Raw genomic sequence first — 23,006 nt, 5'->3', positions numbered from 1 at the left:
ACTCCTACTTGGCCCGCTTGAGACCCCCCCTTAAACCCTCCAGACCCTGTCACCCCTGCAAAGAGCAAAGCACTGCTGTGCCCCCTTCCGCAGAGTCCCCGGATGAAGGCCCCGCCGCTGACCAGGAGTCGGAGGACGACCTCAGCGCCTCGCACACGTCGCTGGAGCGCCAGGCCCCACACCGCGGCAACACCATGGTGCACGTGTGCTGGCACCGCAACACCAGCGTGTCCATGGTGGACTTCAGCATCGCCGTGGAGGTACTGCCGGCAAGGGCGGGCGGCCGGGCGGGCGGGGACGACAGGGCTCAGCCCCGGGGTGCCCAGGTCATCATCCTGGGTGTGTGCTGCAGCCAGACCGGTGTGCGCAGCCCTCTTGGGGTGTGACCATGGGGCTAGCCTTGCAGGGTGCCAAGGCATAGCCTCTCCTGCATTCCATCCTTCCAGCCAGATGTAGCCGCTGCCGAGCCTCTTATCGCCCAGTCCGATCCATAGCCACCTTCCCCAGTGTGAGTGCTGTTTTTGAAGAGCCCTCAGTGGTGGTCGACTGCCAGCCCATTCTCCTGAGGGGCCCCCCGGTGGACCCTAACCCCCAACTTTCGGATCCACAGGGGGACGGACCACTTCACTTTGGAGAGTGGTTATTTCCATTTCTCCGCTCCTCCCTCTTCGTTCTCACCCACTTAGAGGGCAGGGCAGACTGTTCATACAGCTCAGGTGTGTGCACACCCTCATAGGCTTGTGCACCACCACCACCACCACAGTTGGAATTGCCTGGTCCGTTCTTAGTAAGTACGACTCCGTAGGACAGAGATGGGCTACCCCAGAGGGTCTCCAAAGCGGTCTTTAGGGAAGCCGACTGCCTCGTCCTCCTCCCGCGGGGCACACTGTGGGTTCGAGAGGCCAGCTTGCTGCTCAGCGGGTTGGGGACTGGGCGATGGGAGCCAAGAAAGAGAGCAGCCGGTCAGGCCTCAGAGAGGGAGTGGAGAGGCCTCGCTGCTTCTGGGTAGAGGCTGCCCGGAGATGTGCACAGCCTACCCCCAGATGCCAACAGTTTGAAGGTAGAGGTGTTCAAACCAACATCAACAAAAACACAACTTAAAAAAAAAACACAACTTTATTTTCATTTCAACACCCATAGCCCATAGCAGCGGCCTTACTTATGAGTCAGGACAATCCGATTTCTCAGTTTCCCCACATGCTTTGGAAGCCCCTCGTGAAGGCACATACAAACACTTACTGGCTCCGACACAAGCTCTTGGGCAGCGGGCAGTGGTTGTCCAGTGGAGCGTCCTCTGCCTCCGTGGGGCGGTTCTGAGACGGAGCACCCACTGTGCTGCAGCTACCTGTCCATGAGACTTGAGTGTTGTTCTGAAGCTGAACAGGTCTCGGCACAACGTCCAGACCCAGAGGCGCACGGAAGGATGGCCTGGCAACCTGCACCGGTCAGCACGTGCAAGCTCTGAGAATCAGTCTAGTCCAGTGGATCTCAACCTTCCTAATGCCGCAACCCTTTCATACAGTTCCTCATGTGGTGGTAGCCCCCCAACCATAACATGATTTTCGTTGCTACTTCATAACTGTCATTTTGCTACTGCTGGACCTCCGAAGGGGTCGCGACCCACGGGTTGAGGACCGCTGGTCTAGTCTGAGCCAGGCGTGTGTGAGGCTGCCTCGGAGACAAGCACGGGTAGCACACGGTGCTTTTCGGAAATCCCACAGCGAAGCGGGCATGATGGCACAGAAATGCCAACATTCGCACTTCAGCTGGCGGCTTACCTTTGATAAAGGGCCCAGGGAGCCGTCATCTTACACGTTGTCAGCGGGCCTTTGTGGGGGAAACCAGCCCCTCACACTATCACGGGTTCGGTAGGCGCCACTCTATGGTTTTGATATACAAAGATGATAGTAAAGTCATAGAGAATGGAGAGTAAAATCGAGGAGTCAGGCACATTTCATGGTAGCATGCTCCGCTCCTATACGGCCATGATCTCAGCGGCCAGGGCCGCGCACAGCATGGGCAAAGAGGGCAGGAGTCTCTATTTCTGGCCAAGGTCCATCTATACTTAGAGGCGTGATTACAGGTACCCACACACGTCAGAGGACGGGGCTGTACAACAGGCATGCGCGTCACAGGAAGAGGATGGGCTAGGGATACACATGTAATAGGAAGGGGAGGGATTAGGGGTACACATGTGACAAAAGCAGACTCCAGACTCAAGCTAGCAGCCTAACCTTGGTCACCCTGGGGTGGGCGTGACCTCCCTGGGCTCTCCTTCAGGGAAGCAATCTACCATCCTTATCAGAAGGGAGTGGGCCCTCAGGAGGGCGGGGCAGACTATTACAGTCTGATTGCTCTCCATGGCTGATAAGGGACAATAGCCTCTGACCTAGCATTGGCCTCCAAGTGTACAGCCATGTCCCTGGTGTAGCAAGCAGCGTCTGGTTTGGCACCTATCTGGGGGGACAACCTGGGAGAAATCTTTCTGTACCCCACAGGCCTTGTCACTGGTCTCCCACACTGAGGGGTCTCGGAGGCTCGGCGAGGGTTTGCGTCTGTGCCTAAGGAAAGGCGTCCTGCTGGCCCCGTGGGGACGAGCTGGGCTGCTAAACAGCAGGAGCAGCAGAGACCGCCGGCTGCTCCGCGGGGAAAGAGGAAGGAGGTGTTCTGCTCCTGTAAGGAGCTGCCGCCTCAGAATCCGTCCTGTAGGGTCGCTGTGGGTTGGAACTGACGCGATGGGGTGCGAGCTTCCAAGTGATGCTCTTGGCATCCCCCCAGCAGTGGCCGTGTGCCAGCATTCCTCCGGCTCTCTGCCTGAGCTGCCCTCCAGCACCCAGGCGGCCATGGCAAATGTGGAGTTGTGTGCGGACAGGCTTGTGTCGGAGGGCCCTGTCTACTGTTTCCACCAGCCTGCTGCGCGGGCAGGAAGCATTCTGCTGCACACCAGGCCGTGTGAGGGGCAGAGTCCGCCTGGGCTCACTAGGGGGCAGGCTGTTGAGAATGAGGCTGTGGAACTGCTCCCTCCCAGGAGCCCGGTTGACCTTCCGTGGGGTTTGTGGGCCGCCACATAGCTTTGGAGTGTCCCCGTGTGCTTGTGTTTCAGAATCAGTTGTCTGGGAACCTGCTGAGGAAATTCAAAAACAGCAACGGGTGGCAGAAGCTGTGGGTGGTGTTCACCAACTTCTGCCTCTTCTTCTACAAATCACACCAGGTGGGTGCGGGTGCAGGTGACGTGGGTGGCAGAGCGGGGAAGGGGGGGTGCGCATTGGCATTGGGGAAATCCTTAGAGCACCCGCCCTACACGGAGACCTTTGCCAAGGCCTCCCAGGGTTGGGGCTGCTGAGCCAGGGACAGGAGCCACCGGACACTTGCCACAGACCGGCGGAGCAAGCAAGGCCTTGCTTACCAGAGACCCACATCTCTCTAAACGGGGGCTGGCACGATCCCCTTGTGAAAGGGCCTTGTCTCCCACTGGACAAAAGGGACACAGGCGTCACTTACTTGATGGCTCCCATCCTTGCCAGGACTCCCTGTCTGGACCGCTGTGAGTGGTTGCAGGCGCAGAGCCTCTGCTCCCCAAAAGGCAGGCAGGCAGCCAGGCTCTGTGTCTTGAGGCCGCCTCTCCAAAGCCCCCTTCTGTCCCCGCTCCAGGACAATCATCCCCTCGCCAGCCTGCCTCTGCTGGGGTACTCTCTCACCATTCCCTCCGAGTCAGAGAACATCCACAAAGACTACGTGTTCAAGCTGCACTTCAAGTCCCACGTGTACTACTTCAGGGCGGAGAGTGAATACACCTTTGAGAGGTAGGTGTATTCCTGCCCCCCTGGACGGGCAGCGTCCGGCAGAGCCACCCTGGTCCCAGGCTGTCCCGGCTCATGTTCCTCGAAGGCTCCTCACAGAGCTGCGGCTGCAGACAGTGCAGGACCAAGCACACCTGTCATCAGAGGCGACCTCAGTCTCTCGGGTCCCTCAGTCCCAACCAGCCAGGTACATACACACACACCTCAAAGCTCACGCCATTCCCAGCACATGGTGACCGCGCTGCCTGCCCCACAGCACGTTCTGGCCAGGCCTGTTCCCACAGAGCTGCCGATCACGGGTTAGGAGGAGTGCAGTTTCTCACAGCTGTCATAAAGCAAAGCCCCCAAGAATACCTACCCAATGAACAGTCTGCGGGTGCTCATTAATACTCCCGATCGGACTATGGGCAAGGGGTTACATTTCTCCAAAGACCATCATGGCTAGGGGAACCACCTAGCGCTTCTAGGCGCTGTCTTAGACCAGGGGCTCATTTGGATACTGAGAACGTTGTTCACCGGACATATTGTTCGCCTGCTGAATTGGGTCCAACATTTAACTCATCCCTAATAGGATGGCTGGAACGGCTGCTTTTGGTGAGGTGTGTGGGGTTATCAGCAGGTGCCGAGGATCTCGGGGCCTTCCATGGCCCACGGGCTGGACATTCCTCACCCATTTGAAATGGTTAGACAGACAACCTGCCTGGTGTCTTAAATGGTAAAATCCAAGAATAGTCGTTGTCTTTGTTAACCAAGAAGTAATAGCAAAATGATGCAGGCCTTCACGTTCACGGCCCAGCATGAGTGTCCCTGGAGACAAGGCCCCTAAGCCCTTCACTGCTGTTACGGGTTGTCAGAGTGAAGCCACTGGGGAGGACAGAGGGGTCCTAGCAACTGCTTTCTAGACCAGGGGTCCTCAAACTTTTAAAACGGGATCAGCAGTTCACTGTCCCTCAGACCCACTGGAGGGCTGGACTATAGTTTTTTTTTAAAGAGATGAACAAATTCCTATGCACACTACACATACCTTATTTTGAAGTTTAAAAAAATGGGGCAAAAACACCGGGCGGGCTAGATACATATTCTCAGCGGGCCGCAGTTTGAGGACACCGGCTCTAGACAGACAGAACAGTAGCCAGGCCTCGAGAGAGAAGCCCCTTGGCCAGTGTTTGCTGGGCCACAAACAGGGCCCCTCTCCTGTAGCCATGGAGATGGAGCCCCAGCAGGTTTTTCTCGGTAGAGGGAATGCAGGGGAAGGGCGCACGGCTTCTCCAAAGTCTAAAAGGCCCACCCCGAGCCAGGCCAGAGAGCGCACAGTGCTTGGTAGGAAGGAGCACCAAGCCTCTTGAGGTGACCGACGGGCTCTCACGTACGTTTCTGTTCTAGGTGGATGGAGGTGATCCGAAGCGCCACCAGCTCAGCGGCACGCACCCATCTCTTAAGTCAGAAAGAATCTCATGTGTATTGATGGCGGCTTCCCAGGAGACCCCGACTTCCTTCTGTATCATTGGAGCCTAGTCAAGTTCACCCCTTCTGAAAAATCAGAAACCCGGTCTCCCAGCTGCCCGCCCACCCGCTCTCCTCTGTCCCCACAGCCCGTTTCTCACGTTGTCCTCTCCCCGCTGGCCTCCTCTGAAAGCATCCCGCCTCTGATCTGCGTCTCACTCTCTTGGTGGGCTGTGATGGCTTTCCAGGTTTGGGTTGGTTTTTTGTTTTTAACGAAGCTTGTGCCAGTATTAAAGCACTATCATTACTATAGTGCCAAGTGACATGTCCCCTCCACGCCGGCACCGTCGAGGCAGTGCAGACGCGTCCGTTCAACCGACAGGGCATGTGCTCTCTGCGTTAAGGGACCTTTCTTATCTGGATCTACCAGGCTGTTGCATATGAACAAACAGAATGTGCATTTTCCAGCAACTGCAATACACACACGACTCCGTCTTAAAGCAGATGAGATCACTTTCGGATTTCATTTTTTTCCAGTCTTTCTACTTTTATAATAATAGCCGAGCAGGGGCCTCCTGCAGCTCATGACCTTCCACCTTGGGGCCGTGCCCCGCTGACCCCGCCCCCCTCCTTGGCGCAAGTTGACGAAGTTGTTCGAGTGGGGCGTCTGGCACGGCGGCGTGGCAGACTCGTCTTGTGTTGGCGAGCGGCAGGCGGGCGGTGCAGCGGTCTGGCCGTCACTGTCCCGCGAGAGGTGTAGGCCGTGGGAAGAGAGTAAGCCGTGGTGTTTTGCTGTTTGGTTCACGAGCATGGGGGAAAAATCTGTATGTCGTTAATCAGGGCCATTTGTGATCTGTCCAGTTACGGAGAGTTGTTGTGAGTCTATGTGGATGCAGAAATACTATATCAAGTAATGGTACGTAGTCCCCAGGCGCCCGCCATCACACCCTTCCCTACTGCAACTGTGGTTTCCAAGTGAGCGTTTATAGTAGTATACATTGTGCCTGTCTTCAAATATCGACATTCTCTTTTTATACACACCCCCCCCCCCGGCATGGGGTCATCAATAGCGTGACAGACCGTGCACAACCTCGGCCGTCGGGTGACCCCGGGGACTTGGTTTCCGACAAGGGTTTGGGCCCACGCGTCGAAAAGCATTTGCCTCTTCTGCCTGGTGCTGGGGGTGGCTGCTATTTCCGCGGGACTGAAGGTCCTTTCTGCAGCAAGTCTGAGCTCGACCCAGGAGGGAGACCGACCCCGCAGTGCTCGCCCGCGACGCAGAGCTGGGGACTGGTCGATTTGCCTTACAATTCTGTACCAAGATGGTTTGAGTACTAACAAAAGGGAATAAAAATACCTCACGCCACAATCCAGCATACTGAAGTTTGAAGGCAAAACAAGCGTCTCTCGTCTTTATTTGTGTGTGTGTGTGTGTCTGTGTCTGTGTCTGTCTGAGGGCCAACAGTCACCAAGGTCAGGAGCACCTGTCAGGAAAATGTATTGCGTCTGCACCTTGATAGCTACCGGGGGAAAGCACATCCCTAGCGGGACGGGACAGTGAGCATCTGACGAGGCCAGGGCCGCTCCTGCGGAGAGCAGGCTTGTGGGCGGGGGCGGAGCCATACCTGTGACAAGGCAGACCCTAGTCATCACAGTGGGACCCCCAGGGTAAGACAAACCCCTGGGGTCGTGATGCCATGTACTCGGCAGGCTAGGGCGTGTCAGTCACCTCTTAAGTCCCCTAAAGACTTGGGGGTGAGGTGCTCCCCTTCGTTATTCCTGAACGATTCGGAACCACTTGCCAGACATGAGCGGTTCTGATCTGTGCCGAGGGCCGTTTTCCCGTCTGCAGAGCCTGCCGGACCCGAGGGCTGCTAACCCCGTCCTGGTTGCTACTTGCCCCCTTTCCTGCAAAGCGGTCTCCCTATCAAGCTATAACCACAGAAGTGTCTCCTGAATTGTACCTTCCTACAGGGATGTGGCCCATCTGGACTTTATTGTCTCTGCTCCCAGTGCTGCTGTAACCACAGATACACACACACACACACACACACACACACACACACACACACCCACGAGTGGCTTGCCATGAACACGGCTGTGTACTTGCCCACATCAGAGGCTGACGTCTGAATCTGCGGGGCGGGGATTGTGTGGTGTTCATCTGTCCCTAGTATTTGGGTGTCTCATCCAGAGTCATCTTTACGAGAGCCCGGCCCACTCACAGTACGGCCCCACGCTGAGAACCCAAGGAAGCAGGCGCCTCCACTTTCTCCAGCAGCAGCGTGGGTTTGAACCGCTGACCTTTTGGTTAGCAGTGAAACACTAAACAATGCTACCAGGGCTCCTATTTACAGAGACAGGGTTAGGATTTCCACATATTTCATGGTGCCGGCTCACCGCCATCGTGTCGATGCCGAGCCTGTGACCCAGCCAACGTGGTTTCAAACTGCTGACCGTGGGGTTAGCCCGACTCGGCACCGCCACGGCAGTCCGCGGCGTCGGTATGAATGGCGGCACTGTCGGTCTCTCCCTGCCTGTGCACACACAAGAAAAGAGGTAAGACCGTGTGGGAACTTGATTCTGCTCAGACGGCCAGAGCTTCAGACACCCCCTCCCCACACACGCACCTCTGGTGAGCGCTGGGGGCCTGCGGAGCACGAGGCGCCTATAATGCCCTCCCATACAGCAGCCATGTTTTCTAAAGAAAGAAATCCCAAAGTGCTTACAGACCACACACACTACACGGCTGCCCTGGACACTGACAGGCAGAAATGCTGGGGTCCAGGATGCGGCTCTTGGCTCCATCACAAAAGCCAGACGAGCCCACAAGCCACGTCCAACTGGAGAGCAGAGCGAGGGGCCAGTAACGAGTGCACACCACGCCAGCCGGGGCCACAACAGGCGGTGCAGACAGAGCGTGAGAAAGCATAGGCCACGGCTCACATTTCTGGAAGAGCCAGATCTCCTGGGCCCAGAGGCTAGAGCACAGGCTCCCGGCTTGGTTGGCCGACCATCCCTTTTCCAGAGAGAATTTTAATTTTAGTTCGTTCCTCCACCCTTACAGTCCTTCATTCAAGATAGAGTGTAGGTATCCTTCGGCTGACCCCCAGGGGGCAGTGTCACCCACCTTGGAAAAGGCTGGACTAGAATCCCTTCCCCCCCTCCCAACACATCCTTTGTACAGAGCAAAATCCAAACCTCACCCCCCAGCAGAAGTTTCGACAGCAGATGCTTCTAAAACTCAAGAGGACGCTGCCGATCCTCACAGGAGGCGAAACCACTGGCCTCGTGCCTGCCTGCGGAGTTTCTGGTAGCACACCAACGTGCTTCGAATGGGGTGTGGGCCCCTAGGCAGCATAATCGTAGCTACTTGAACTTGAGACTGACTTCGGCATCCCAAGTTTGGTCTCACAGTCCACCGGTCAACTTGACAAACTCTAAAAGGAGTCCGGGGGTGGGGGTAGGGACAGTGGTTACATGTTAGGGTGTAATCCACAAAGCCAGCAGCTCGAAACCACCAGCTGCTCCTCGGGAGGAAGATGAGGCTTTCTAAAAAGTTAAGTCTCAGAAACCCGGGCAGGGCAGTTCCGCCCGGCCCTGAAGGGCTGCTATGAGTTGCCGTTGACTAGATGGCACTGAGTTTGAGTTTTGGTAAGTCAGAAGCTTTATCGTCACTGTTGGCTTCCTTAAAATTAGACAGCAGCAAACGCTGAGTTTCTGTAAGGAAGTCTTTCTCCTACACTGAGCAAAAGTTACCTTTGGTTTATGCCTCATTCCAAACAGAACACTGCCACCGAGTGGATCCCAACTGATAGCTGACCCTAAAAGACGACGTGTAACTTTGTAACTGCCCTGCGGGTTTCTGAGTGTGACTCTATGGGAGTAGAAAGCCTCATCTCACCCCAACACACAAGTCTCTGGAAACAAAATAAAATTAAACCTTACATTTTATTATTTCAAGTTAATTTCTTACTCCAAGATAACGCATTCAGTAAGCAGTCAGCAATTCGATTCTTCAGGTCAAAATGTATCCCCTTCTAGAAGTTAACACCTGGACCCAAATCTATTTCCAACACCAAATTCAGATCGACTCAGCCAAACCCAAGCTCACCGCCGTCAAGTCAATTCTGGTGGCCGACAGTCCCAGGGGCAAAAGAGAACTGTCCCCGCGGGTTTCCAAGCCTGTAACCTTCATGGGAGCAGACAGCCTCTCTCTCACAGAAAGGATGGTGGGTTTGAACTGCCGACCCTGTGGTTAGCAGCCCAGCTCCTTGATCTTGCCATCACACACTTTTCTGGCCCAGCCTTGGCCCTCCCCCCTGTAAGTTTGCAGGCCGGCAGATGCTCCCCCTCTGTCTGGAATTCCCACCAGTCCTTGTCTCCTCCCTCAAGGGCAGGCTCCGCAACCACAAGGAGGTGCCTGAACAGCTCAAAGGAATCGCGAGACCATTCACAGGCTCAAGTTCTACCAGGCAGTCAAGACGGGCTACCTGACCCCTTACTCCCCGCGCCAGAAACCAACAGGTCGCTTCCAGGCCAGCGAGCTCCTGCAGCAGGCCCAGAAAAACACAGCCACCCTGGTGACAGCCTGAGAGACATGGGTGGCTTAAAAGGGGAGAAAAAGAAAGAACCACCTGTAACACAAGGTCCCGGGGACGATGTAAAGCAATCTTTACACAGTAGCAGCCTTCAGCCACATTTTCTCAAGGGTCAGTTTTGTAAAAAGCTGCACATGAAGATGCTTGGGGTCAGCATGTTGAGCCGGGCACCTGGTCCTCCGTCCTCTGGCGTGTCTCCGCACGCCCACACACACACGCACACGTCTCTTCAGGCGCGCTTGCCCGCGAAGAGACACATCAAGGAGTTTGCCAAGTAAGTGTGTTATAAAATTTATTGGTGTAAGCATTCAGCCGTTTGGAGGCGGGGAAGATGCTATGCAGATCTGGCGACAAGGCTCAACAGAGAGAAAGTGGTACAGACCAGGCCGGCGCGCTGGCGCGGGGTGGGCAGGAGCACGATTCAAAACGAACGGTAAAGGGGCGCGCCTCATCGGGGAGGAACTGAAAAGTAATAATTTAAAGCTTCATGAGGCAAGATATGTTCCGATTTAAAATGCTAAGAAATAGTACCATCAATGAAAAAACAAAACAATAACAATAAAAGGAAGTCAACTTCTAAGTGTACCAAAGGGGAAGGGAGAGGACAAATGAGGAAAATTTGCATCTGTTGAGGTACAAACAGGAGTTTTCCATAGGAGGGGCATTAATAATTATTCAGGGCAAACCCTGCAAATACAAAATAAAACCCAAATCACTGGTCACATAATTCAAAATTTACATGTTTAATAAAGGCAAGGCAATAGACTCAAGTTATGGCCTGTCAAATATTTACTCCACCGACTTATCTACAGAAGCACTTGGCCAATGTGTACACCGTGATTCTTAGGCACGCCAGAGGGGTCTGTAAAAACGACACTATATACAAGTCTGTACAGCGATCCGCCAGCCGCCCCCGCGGGGCGCCCCCGCGCGAAGCGGGGTCCCTGAGGGTTCACCCGTCAGTTGCCTTGTCAAGTCCCAAACATACATTTCAGGGTGGGTTCTGTTTGCAAAGACACTTTCCTGGAATGGGTGCACTATGGGTACAATTAAAAACAATAAAATCCGATGGTCGCTGGAAGGAGCCGGCCCTCTGCCCCTCCGAGAGTCTTCATCCGGCAAGGGACGTGCCTGTCCCCAAGGCGCCGAGGCTCCGGGGGCGCCCTGCCAGCGCACGCCTCTTCTGCGGGGTCTGCAAGGGGCTCTCGTTGACTTTTAAAAAGGAGAAGGGAAGAAGGAGAACAAAACAAAAACCCTCATCCGCGCAGGAAATCTCAATGGGAAGAAGTTCCTCCACCGCTAAGAGAGTATCTGAGGAAGGGGGGGGGGGGGGAGAGGGAGAGAGAGAGAGGTTAGCGAATGTCATGTCTGCACCATGCAAGCAACACTGTACACGGAAACACAACTGTACAACTGTAAAACACAAGCTGAAAAATCTCTCCTCGGCGGCACAATGAGCTTCCAGAGAGGCGCACATAATGCGCTGCAGGCGCAGGAGGGCGGGAAACCCTTTTGGGTGGCACAAGCACCCCCAGGTTTATCCAGATGCATGCCCGTCACAGAGCCGTCTCAGCAATGTGCTCCCAAAGAAGGAACGAACCATGATTGCCGCCCAAAGGTCTCCTGGGTCTTTTGTCATGAGAACAAATGGGAAGTAAGAAGTCCGAGCAGAGAAATGGTTCCACCGATTGCAGCCAATGGAATGAAAGAGTGAGACACTTCCTACATTATGAAACAATAGGAAAATACACACAAGCCTACACATGCACTGTGATTTGCAGATGTTTTTTAAAAAACAGAGTAAGAGTATGATTTATATTTAACTATCAAAGGAAATGCCCAGAGGAGTTGATGGCTGGGCCAGTGGTAACATCATGACTAATTCCTTCTATTTTCCAATAGTTCTGCCGCGCTGTCAGAATTCAGAGGCATCCTGGTGGTTCATCAGTGTTGGGCTGCTAACTGCCAGGTTGGTGGGTCAAACCCACCAGCCACTCTGTGGGAGGAAAATGAGGCTGTCTGCTCCTGTGACCGTTTACTCAGTATTAAAGGGGATCTCTGAATTGGGACTGACAAGATGGCAGTGGATTCTGACTTATGAGACCCTAGTGCCCGTGTAGACTGCCAAACCTAACTCTTTAGAGGGACAGTCTTCTCTTTCTCTGGTGGAGTGGCTGGTGTTTGCCTACTGCAATGCACAGCCCACCCGGTACCAGGGCACCCCAGGGGGGGATGGAATGTTCGCTGGTGGCCAGCAGGCGGCTGAGGAGGAGAAGCAATGGGCTCGTCTCAAACACGCAGCCTGCAGCTCCTCTTTCAGACTCCAAAACACCTGGCTCCTCAGGAGATCAAATGATGGCTTACGAGCCTCTTGGAAAACAGGCTTTAGCAGAAAGTCCCGCGAAACAGAAATGACTAACTCACGGGGGGAACTGTCACACATGAATTCAAACTGACACCCCCAGAGACTCTGGAAGCATGTGAGGTAGAAGCTGGCGCTTGCTGGTGGTGGTGGTGGTTGTTTCTAACTTGATGAGTTTGAGCACCAACTGGTTAAAAGCCTGAGCCATGGCTGCGGTGGCCCTGGTGTCGTTATCTGTGGGGGACACGTAAGAGCCTAAGGAACTTCCAGGGAGGCTCAGCGGCCCCCAAGGACAAGAGAGCACATTCCTTACCCCACCCACCGAGTCCCTTTGCAGGCCAGAGGAGAGACATCAGGAAAGGGAAAGAAACGAGAGACAGGGACAAAGAAATGGTACCTGCCTCAAATGTCCAGTGCACTAACACTGAGCTGAGCTCTTAAGTACAAAACATAAACTCCATATTGACTTTAGATACGATTTTGGACAGACATACTGAGAGTTCAGTTAAAACTATTTTTCACCTGTTTCTTTTCACTTTCAAAAAATGTGGTAACAACTTAAAATTATATTGTGATGCACATTGCATTTTCTGGGCTAACGAGAGCTTTTGTGGGGGGGGGGGGTGCTCGTCAGGACTCTGAAAACATGGGCTATGGCCCACCCAGGCGCCGCCGCGGGTGTCAGAGCACTGCCACGGCAGCCTGGCTGACATGCGACATCCACAGCCCTAAGGCCAAAGTCACCGCACCGCGTCAATGCTGGCTCATAGCTCCCCCAACAGGGCAGGGTAAAACTGCTGCCCTCTGAGTTTCTGGGACTCTGTTCATGGGAGCAGAAAGCCCCACAAACACATCTCACATAAGAGACCCTTTCTGGTCTAGGGCGATTTATTTGGCTCTTTTAAATGAGAAATAACTGACAACAGAACAGGGCACAGAGAAGTGACACCAACTGTCCTTGAGGAAGAGAAAACGGACTAACAGGGAGCAATAGGGGAAGCCACTTGGAGGAATGTGCAATAGTCCAGGCTACTCCAGCCCCGGCAAGTACGACAGCAAAGCTGCCGGAAATGCCCCGGCACATCCTCTCACACGACGACTGGGCTGCTCGGGGCTGGTGAACTGCCCTTTAGCACCCCCACATCGCTCTCAATTACTGCACGGAACTGGCAGGTTTGGCCTGGCTGGACACCTGTCTTGAAAGTACAAACCCCCACAGAGAATTACAGACACGTGGCTGAGCAATGGACTCTCCAGCTAACCGGGCTGCCCAGTGCAGGGCAGGCAGACCCCTGGAGTCACCGTGCTGGGGGCAGGGCACACCCCTCCGTGGCCAGGTCCACACCAGCGGCGTGCCAGGATAGTCTGCTCGAGCTGGAGGTCGAGACGGCCCGAGAACAGAGCCCCAGGACGAGACGGCTGGGTTCTGGTGCCTGTGAAAACGCCCCAAGCCCAGGGAAGGTCCTGGGGAAGCAGTTACCTCTGGAGCCGCTGTACAAGCTGGGCCACCATGGTGTCGGAAATGCCAGGGCAGGCCTCTTCCGCTAGGTAGATGGCCCCTCGCAGCTCCTCTATGGAGCCCAGGTTGCCTCCGCACGCCTGGCTCTTCTCCTTCAACTGCAAAGACACAACCGCGAAGAACAGCGTGAACTCACAGCCTCGGGAGTCTAACACACCCTGGGCAGGCAGCCTGGGGGCCTGACAGCCCAGCTCTGCCACGGGCCACTGCTGCTTGCTGCCAAGGAAAAGCTCCGCAGAGCACTCCGAGAACAGTCTAGCGAGAAACGGCCTCCGTTATCATCTTCCACAGACAGGGAGAGAGCCCGACGACTTGGGCTGTGATCCACAAGGTCTGCAGTTCGAAACCAGCAGCAGCTCCATGGCGTAAGATGGGGTTTCCTACTCCTGCAAGGAGCGGCAGTCTCAGACTCTCACGGGGGCAGGTCTACACTGCCCTAGAGGGGCTCTGTGAGTCGCCCTCACTTGATGGCCGTACGTTTGGCTCTTCGGGTTTATAGACCGGGAAAAACAAGAGGCCGGTTAGTGAGGCTGCTGATCAAAAGGCCGGGGTTTCCACCAGCCATTCTGTGGAAGAGAGCTGTAGCCATCGGCTTCTGCAGAGGTGTAACCTTGGAAAGCCTGCAGGGCGGGCAGCTCCTCCCTGAGGGTCCGAGCCCACCAGAAGTCCTTCCGCTCCGGTTCCGACACAGAAACTGCAGTGGGGCCGTCTCCGTCGGAGCGCCTGGTGCTAGCGGCTTGGACCTTGGACTCCACCCAGCAAACAGCCTTTCTGTCCAGGGTTATCAACAGACGCTTGGCCAGTGGGAGGCAGCCCTGAACTCTGGGAATCCATTTGGTCCCTGCTGGCGGAGTCCTGCAGGCACCTCGGCTCCTCAGGCCCCTGGCTCAAGGTTGGAGCCACTCCAAGCCCCGGCCTGGGATATGACCAAAGGAAGCGCTGCTCACGTCAAGGTGCAGCACGAGCAAGAGGCCCCTGGCCCCCCATTCTGGGCCACCTCCCGAGCCCCTTTCTGTACAAAACATCACGGGCTGCTGTGAAGACGCATCAGGTCAATTCCAGAACCCGTCTCGGTCTGAAAGCAATGGCTTCTCCTTCTGCATTCTAAATGTGGCCCATGGAGCAACACCACGGAAGGCCGAGTCCCGGCAGCCAGGCCCATTTCCTCCCGCACTTCCCAGAGCTTTTGTTCCTTATGAACCGTATCTTCCCGTGCGGCACAGCTGACCTTGAGACTTGCTCGTGTGTTTGTCTAGGGCGCCCAGACGCTTGTGCCACCGCCAGGACTGGAGCACTTCCGGGGACAGAGTGAGGACTCAGCAGAGCACAGCCCTCCCACCCATTTTCTGCAGCCACTGCTCCCACCGGCCCAACAGAAAGCAGGCAGCTCCCCTGGGGCATCCCCGTGCCCTCAGGCTGTGCTGGCCGCCCAAAGAATGAGAGGCTGGGTGTGTGAGTGACCAGTCTGCACGTCCCTTATGATCCAGCCTTTATGAGAATTGGAGCCCTGGCAGTGTAATGCATTACACATTGGGCTGCTCTCCACAAGATCAGCAGTTCGAAACCACTAACCGCTCCAAGGGAAATAAACCAGGCTTTCTATTGCCATGCAGAGTTACAGTCTCGGAAACTCGAAGGGGCAGTTCTACGCTGCCACACATTGCCGTGAGAGTCGGCGCCCACACAGCAGCGAGCGAGTGAGGAGCATGGGAAAGCCACGCCCAGGAGGCACAGGGAGTTCCGAGTTATTGTGTACGAAGAAGAACTAATAGGGAAAAAATGACTGCAAGGTGGGTGCTGAATGGTGATTTCACAATAGTTTCTTCATGTACCCAATAAAAAATAACTTTAGAACAAAGCGTTCTTGTGTTGAGGGAGTACTTGAGGACCAATGTCCATCTGCCACCTTAATTCTTAACATATACATGTTTTGAGTACATAGTTCTATTTCCCTCTTGTTTTATATATAATTACGTATGTACATGCCTGTATTTAGACCTCTATAAATGTCCTTTGCCTCCTAGTTCTTTCATCTATTTCCTTTTACTTTCTTCTTGTCCCACCATCATGTTTAGCCTTCATTCGGGCATAGTAATTCCTCGCTGCTACATCGCCCTTGATTAAGCCTCACTAAGCATCCTACGACCTTCCCAACATGATGGCTGAAGACAAATGGGTGAATAAGCAAATGTGGTGAAGAAAGCTGATGGTGCCCGGCTATCAAAAGATATAGTGTCTGGGGTCTTAAAGGCTTAAAGATAAACATGTGGCCATCTAGCTGAGAAGCAACAAAGCCCACGTGGAAAAAGCACACCAGCCTGTGTGATCATGAGGTGTTGATGGGATCAGGTATCAGGCATCTAAGACCCAGAACAAAACCATACCCAAGGTGAATTGGGGGGGTGTGGGAGTGCAGAGTGGAGACCCAAAGCCCATCTGTACACAATTGGACATCCCCTCACAGAGAAGAGATGAGCCAGTCAGGTGCAGTGTAGCACCCATGAAACACACAACTTTCCTCTAGTCCTTTGGTGCTTCCTTCCCCCCACTATGATGACCTCAATTCTATCTTACAAATTGGATTAGACCAGAACATGCACACTGCTACAGCTAAGAGCCCACAACACAGGGAATCCAGGATAGACAAACCCCTCAGGGCCAACAATGAGTAGAGATACCAGGAGCATTAGAGGAAGAAAGGGGGGGGGGATTGATCACAAGGAACGACATATAACCCCCTCCCAGGGGTCAAACAACAGAAAGTGGGTGAGTGGCAACGGAGGACAATGTAAGATATGGAAATAATAATCTATAACTTATCAAGGGTTCATGAGGGAGGGGGAAGAAATGGGGATCTGATATCAGGGGCTCACGTGGGAAGAGGAGGCTTTGAAAATGATGATGGCAGCATATGTGCAAATGTGCTCGACACACTGGATGAATGTATGGATTGTGATAAGAGATGTAAGAGTCCCTAATTAAAGTATTTAAATAAATAACTTTAGGCAAATGGGAGGCATGCCCTTTTCTAATTGCCTGATTGATTCTTTTAAAGCAGAGGGCAAACCTCTGTAACTACAGCAACAGAAAGCATCCTGGCCACCGGGACACCCTGCGCATGCGGGCGTGGGTCCCCTCTGAGGCCCTCCGCATGCGCAGAGCAGAGCGCACTGAGCATGAGGTTTTCAGGGATGGACCTCCCGGAAGCAGTGTGCCAGGCTTGTCCTCTGCCAGGCACCTCTGGCTGGGCTTCAACAGGCAACCGTTGGGCTAGTAATCGAATGTTTAGCTGTCTGAACCTCTCCAGATCTGCCCACACTGGTGCCTAGTGGCCCTATGGAGTGACTGGCAGCTCCAGGCACTGGGAAGGAAGACAGAAGTAACATCCGTGGTACAGAGGGACGTGTTCAGGCTCCAGGGCCATCTGTTGCCTCCTTTAGGATATACCGTCTAGACTCGAGTATAAGCCAAGGTTTTCAGCACATTCTCAATGCAGTTTTTGTGGTACAATTAGGTGCCTCGGGGGATATGCGGGTCGGCTTCTACTCGAGCATATACGGTAAGCCTGTTTCCACGGAGCAGGGATCATCTGTTGGAGGTGGATGACCTGGCTGCAGACTCTGTATCAAGAAGCCCCGCCGCGGTTAGAAATCACCCTGCTGCTAGGTGAAATCAGCCAGCTGGCTTTCGTGATCCCCATTTCTAGGAATATGACATCCTCACGGGAGGGGCTCTCCACTCACCCCACCCCAAAGTCAGCCAGTCAGGTGCCTTACCTCAGCGAATAAAGGAGAAATAATTGTGGATAAACACTGCGAGAAAGGCCTCTTTGGGACGTCTTTTACCTTCAGGAGAGAGAGAAAGATTAGAAGTCACTAACGTTCAATGAACTTCAGATCTGGACTCTCCCAGCGTAAAGCCCGTTCTCCACCTGCCCCCTTAGGATGCGTTCTGGCTCCTGCGCAGAGGCGGCGGCACCGCACAATCTGATGCACAGCGACAGGCAAAGCCCACGTGCTCTGGGTGCCGTGCACCGGGCCGGTGTGTGCGCTGGAGGCGGGAGGGCGTTGCATAGTCCAGCCGCCTCTCCGAGGCTAGGGTGAGCCCCCTCCAAACACGTGAGGTCCCTGCGGCCTGGGGGCCACGGGCTGGGCCGCGACAGGGCAGGGCAGCAGTTGGAAGGGGAAAGAGGGCTTTCCGCTCCCCCAGGGCCGACAGCCTCGGAACCCAAGGGGTACTTCCACACGGGCTTCGGGTCGCCACGAGTTGGAACGGACTCGATGGAGTGACTTTGGAGCCGTCAGTCAGAGCAGGGCCTGTGGGAGCCCGGGGCCAGCCCTCCGGTCCACGGAGCCCCACGCACGACAGCACCGCGCGTGCTTTTAAGCATGGCTGGTCGTTTCACATACAGACAATGCGCTACCAGAGAATCAGGAGTGTCCTGTGAGCGCCAAGCACAGCACATCTATTTCAAAGGCCCTTAACGTTCGCGCCGGCAGTGACATCAAAAGTCCCCCAGGCCAGCTCGCCCGTGACACCCGTGGCTCCACTCCGGCCCCGCACCGAGCCAGGCAGGAAAGTGCGATCGGACAGCAAGCTTTGAGGGCAGGCACGGGCCCTACAGAACCGGGGCCTGGGTCTCTGGGTAATGCACCGCAGGCCCCTTAAGTCCCACCGCGGCGTCCTGTGAGACTCCGCGCAGCTCTGCGCAGCAGCGGCTCCAGGGCCGACAGCGTCCCTCCACCTGTCACGCCGCCAAGGAGCAGCCCGTACCTTATTTCTTTCTAAATCCGAAAGCTGAAGAGCTCCGTTCTCAAGATTCTTTGGGTCTTTCTCACGGATCGTGAAGATCCAGTCTCCAGAATCGCTGCCTCCGGAGGCTTGGCCGTCTGTTTCCCTTAAAAAAGAAATGGAGCGAATTCCATGAATAAGCTTGCGAGCCCTGGACCGCCGGGAGCCACCTTGCTCTCTCCCACTCCCACCTCAACCCTCGAGAAACTCTCCAATTCCAGGTCACGTCCCAACCCCACATAACCTGCACCCCACCTACCCCTCTTCCTGCACCCAATTCCAGCCCCTCGCCCCCACGCCTCTCTTATCCCTCAACCTTCCGCCCTTGGGTTCCCTCGTTGCTGGCTTGGTGGGATAAGTGGTGGCGTGAACCCACCAGCCACTAGAGAGACCAGGCCTCTGCTCTCAGACAGATGATGGGCTAGGACACCTTGGGGAGGAGGGGGCAGAAGAGAGGCAGCTGTACTCTGCCCTGCAGGCTCAGCATGAGTCAATGAGAGTAGTTTCCCGGATCTTACCTTAGGAGGGGAAATCCTCCCTGCACGGCTTCTCCTCTAGCCCACTTCCCTCAAGTTTCCTGGGGGTGCCCCCTACACTCAGTGGAACACCACAACCCACATGGAACCTGGACAAGGACCACGAGGGAGGCGGCCGTTTGGACGGAACAAGGGAACATTGCTTGGTTTAAAATCCGTCAGTGTGTGCCAGGGGTGCACCGTCTCACCACACTGATCAATCTGCATGCTGAGCAAATGTCTGCGAGGTTAAGCTCCATGAAATCACAGCACCGGGACAGGACGGGAAGAAGACTCTTTAACGAGTTCTGATATGCAGGTGATGACCCAGCTCTGCCTTTCAGGCCAGGGGAGACTGGCAGCACATCCTGGTGGCAACCAAAGGCTGCAGCTCTCAGTGTGGATCATAATCCTCAACAAGATACAAAAATCCCCCCTGAACCAACGGACAACACAATGGGGAACAGACTACAATTGTTGAGGATTTAATTCTGCTTCAATCCACAATCGATGCCACAGAAGCAGGAGTCAAGAGATCAAAAGACATGGCTTTAGACAAATCTGCTGCACAAGAAGACCTCTTCTTTATTCAGGTTTTCACTTATTTTATTTTATATCATTTTATTGGGGGCTCTTACAGCTCTTATCACAGTCCATCCATCCATCCATTGTGTCAAGCACATGTGTACATATGTTGCCATCATCATTCTCAAAATGTCTTCTTTCTACTTGAGCCCTTGGCATCAGCTCAGTTTTCCCCTCTCTCCTTCATGAACCCTTGATAATTTATAAATTATTTGTATTTTGTTCATGCCTTACACTGATTGACGTCTCTCTCCACCCACTTAACGGGTTATATGTAGATCATTGTGATCAAAGAAAACACTTTGAGAATGATGACAGCAACATGTGCACAAATGTGATTGACGCATTGGATGAATGTATGGATTGTGATAAGAGCTGTAAGAGCCCCAATAACAGTATTTAATTAAAAAATAAATAAAAGAACAAGTCAATTCGCATACAAGCAGCCAAACATCGAATAGTAAAAATGGGTAGAGATTTCAGCACACTGAAAGAGCATGAAGTCCCAAAGATGACACCCTCTATTAACACACAATGGCTAGGGCATGACAGGGCAGTACTCCCACTGTAATATTTCACATGGTAACTGGGCTGGAGGTGGGGGGGAGGGGGGTCGGTCTCGGCTGAGATGGAGCCAGGGCTATTTGTGGGCATGGGGGAGGATTTTGAAAGCAGGTCATCAGTCTTTGGCATGGCTCTGCATTCCTGGGCCATCCCACTGTCCCGTGACCCACAATGTCGGAGCCTGCGCTGGCCAGGCCTACCCACCCTCCTGCAGAACACACCTCTTGGGCTTGGGCTCACCTTCCGGTCATCATTTCAGCTTCCACATTCCATTATTCCACATTCCACCATTCAGAACATCAAACAACTCATATAAATGCCACATTCCCCTTATTTGGGACTGGATCCTCCCTACATGGAACGGTGCACCCTCTTTCTAGGTGCAAGCTAGAAATGCCGTGATCAGAGCTCTTTGCGAAGCTGAAACTCTTGGAAATAAAGTACTAGCTGAGAACAACCAAACCAAACCCACGGCCAGAGTCAGTGCTGGCTCACAGCTCTGCCGTATGGGGTTTCTGGGTGAGAATAAACAGCCTCATGTTCTGTGCATAAAGTGACCGCCCAGAAAGAATGGGGTTTCTGGAGCACAGAAGAGACCAGCCCAGCTGGGCCAGGCTCACTTACACGTCGGAGTCCTCGGAGCTGGAGTCGTCGTGGCTCTGCTCAGCCTTCCACCGCTTGTACCTGTCGATGAGCTCGGTCAAGTACGAGGTTTTCTTTGCATTGCGTATGATAAACTTGTGCTTCAATAGCTCCTTAGCAGTGGGTCTCTGGAAAGCAAGCAGCTCCATGTAAGATGCAGGCGACCACTCTAACTGAGCCCTTCTCAAAGGCCACGGGGACGTGCAAGGACGGAGCTCGACTTCGACGCTCAGTCCCTCACGACTCCATCAAACAACAGCTGTGGTTCCGTCACTGGAACTGGGAGGAGAGAGGGGAAGTGGTGTTCGCTGTCCCGGCTGGGGCTGGGGGGGATTTTATACTCTATAGGTGATAAGAAAATTTCCTCCAGAAAAACACGTTTACTACAATTTCAGGGGGATCCAGTCAAGAGACCACAATCTCCCCACCTTTCTGAAACCTCTTCCAGTCCGAATTCTGGTGAGCAAAGAAAGCTGTGGGGTGTCATTTGGCGAACACTGTACACTAATGTCTGACCCCATGAAAACGATTAAATTAAAATAATAAACATATTAGCCAGAATTCATCTACAAGTGACAACTGCAGAGGAGCAAGAAGAAAAAGTAAACCCACTGCCAGTGAGTCCGTTATGACTCATATTGACCCTGAAGGGCAGAGCAGGGGGGCTCTGTGGGTTCCAAGACCGTAACTTTTTATGGAGCAGAAAGCCCATCTTTCACCTGGTGATTTTCGGCCAGGGGCTTCGAACTGTGGACTAGACGTCTACAGCCCAACACGTACACCACTGTGCATCCAGGCTTCCTTGGAGAGGCACTAGGAGTCTCTTCATTACTAGCTTTGACGACAGAGACGTCCGCTTCCCAGGGCTGCACCTTCCCATGTGGGTGGAGGTGAGGGCTGTGCCCAAGGCCTGTCTCAGAGTGGCCACGGCCAGCAGAGCATCTGAATTCTACCAGCTGCTCTGGCCTGGAGGAGGGCAATGCCAAGTTCAGAAAGCGTGCTCCCCAAAGTGAGAACAGGCAGGCACACACAAGCATGAGCTAGGTTACACCCCTCTCTACCGCAAGACTGAGAAACCCCAGCTTGGGGAAGGTCAGGGTCACGTCAGGCAGTCCTGCCTGCCCGTCCAGGCGACGGGGATGCCAGCGCACCTCTCATCCTTCGCCTCAGCCATCTAGGGTTGGCGGGGAGGCGCGTGTGGGACACACAAGGAGACCCTAGAAATGCAGTGTGATCAGGAGATACACAGCCAGACGTACCAGGTGCGTGCGTATGCGCTGGGGGCGGGAAGCACATGTCATGATGCAGAATTCACAGCACCACAGACACATAAAACCCTTGACACACTAATAACACACCGTGAACACTTTAAAAACATCTACCTCTGCCTCCCTTCAGTCTCTTTAAGAGGCCAGCATCATATTAGAAAGCCACGGGCTTGTAAAGAGACCACCGTTTTAGGGTGAGAGCTGAAGATGCGAGGCAGGGAGCCCCATGGGGCCACACGCAAGAGGCCAACACGGCAAATGGCCGAGGGAGCACGCCGCTGGAGGAAAAGTGACACGAGACTGGTGACTGCTACCCGGCACTGCCAGCCGTGACGCAGAAGAAGGGGGATTAATTTGAGGGGAGGAAAATAAGGTTAAATACCTTTTTGTTTATTTTTGCCTTTTTTCCTTTCCCAACACATGCCAGCGAGAAATTGCCAACATTCACTTTACAGAGAGGTCTAGCCAATTTTTCTGGCTTTCCCATTACGAAAATCGGTGTACAACTTTATTGCCTGGCCCGACTTTAAAACAATGAAAATTCACGGATTCACCTAGATGACAGAGAATAGGGTCACGCTCAATGAGGCGTGACTAGAAAAGGTACTGAAGGAAATGAAGCAGGTTATTGACCCTATCTAAAAAGTAACACTAAAAACAAGCTTGGAGGTGAGCGAGCCAGGGGATGGGATCATCATAAAGACAACTGATAAAGGCAAGAAAGAGAATCACCCACTGAGCACACGGAAAGAGCATGCTCCTTAAAAGGAAGACCACCAGAACTGGAAATACCAGTACGCTTCAGATTTTATAAACCTGCATGTCTAAATCCAAGTTTATCTAGATAGAGTTTTAGCTTCTGGTGAACTATTCCAGACCCTAAGAAAATGCAACTGATTCCAGGAATGCACAGACC

At 53.9% G+C, this 23,006-nt stretch overlaps 2 protein-coding genes across 3 annotated transcripts in view; one reads left to right on the top strand and one right to left on the bottom strand.

The window, feature by feature from the left end:
* The window catches only part of FARP1 (FERM, ARH/RhoGEF and pleckstrin domain protein 1), a 345,779-nt gene extending 339,146 nt beyond the window's left edge, over nt 1-6,633 (top strand). For both annotated transcript variants that reach the window (XM_075563476.1, XM_075563477.1), the window contains exons 24-27: nt 94-260; nt 3,104-3,211; nt 3,652-3,803; nt 5,184-6,633. In XM_075563476.1, coding sequence (XP_075419591.1) covers nt 94-260; nt 3,104-3,211; nt 3,652-3,803; nt 5,184-5,265 — 509 coding nt within the window. In that variant the 3' untranslated portion in view covers nt 5,266-6,633. The remainder of the gene's footprint in view (nt 1-93; nt 261-3,103; nt 3,212-3,651; nt 3,804-5,183) is intronic.
* A 3,486-nt stretch (nt 6,634-10,119) lies between these two features.
* The window catches only part of STK24 (serine/threonine kinase 24), a 130,565-nt gene continuing 117,678 nt past the window's right edge, over nt 10,120-23,006 (bottom strand). The window contains exons 7-11 of the mRNA XM_075563475.1: nt 20,805-20,950; nt 18,499-18,622; nt 17,502-17,570; nt 13,687-13,823; nt 10,120-11,155 (exon numbers count right to left, since the gene is read on the bottom strand). Coding sequence (XP_075419590.1) covers nt 11,119-11,155; nt 13,687-13,823; nt 17,502-17,570; nt 18,499-18,622; nt 20,805-20,950 — 513 coding nt within the window. The 3' untranslated portion in view covers nt 10,120-11,118. The remainder of the gene's footprint in view (nt 11,156-13,686; nt 13,824-17,501; nt 17,571-18,498; nt 18,623-20,804; nt 20,951-23,006) is intronic.

Source organism: Tenrec ecaudatus, chromosome 11 (genome assembly GCF_050624435.1).
Source record: "Tenrec ecaudatus isolate mTenEca1 chromosome 11, mTenEca1.hap1, whole genome shotgun sequence".
Lineage (NCBI taxonomy): Eukaryota > Metazoa > Chordata > Mammalia > Afrosoricida > Tenrecidae > Tenrec > Tenrec ecaudatus.
The sequence above is the reverse complement of the archived record's forward strand: the minus strand, read 5'-3'. Positions and strand labels throughout refer to the sequence as shown.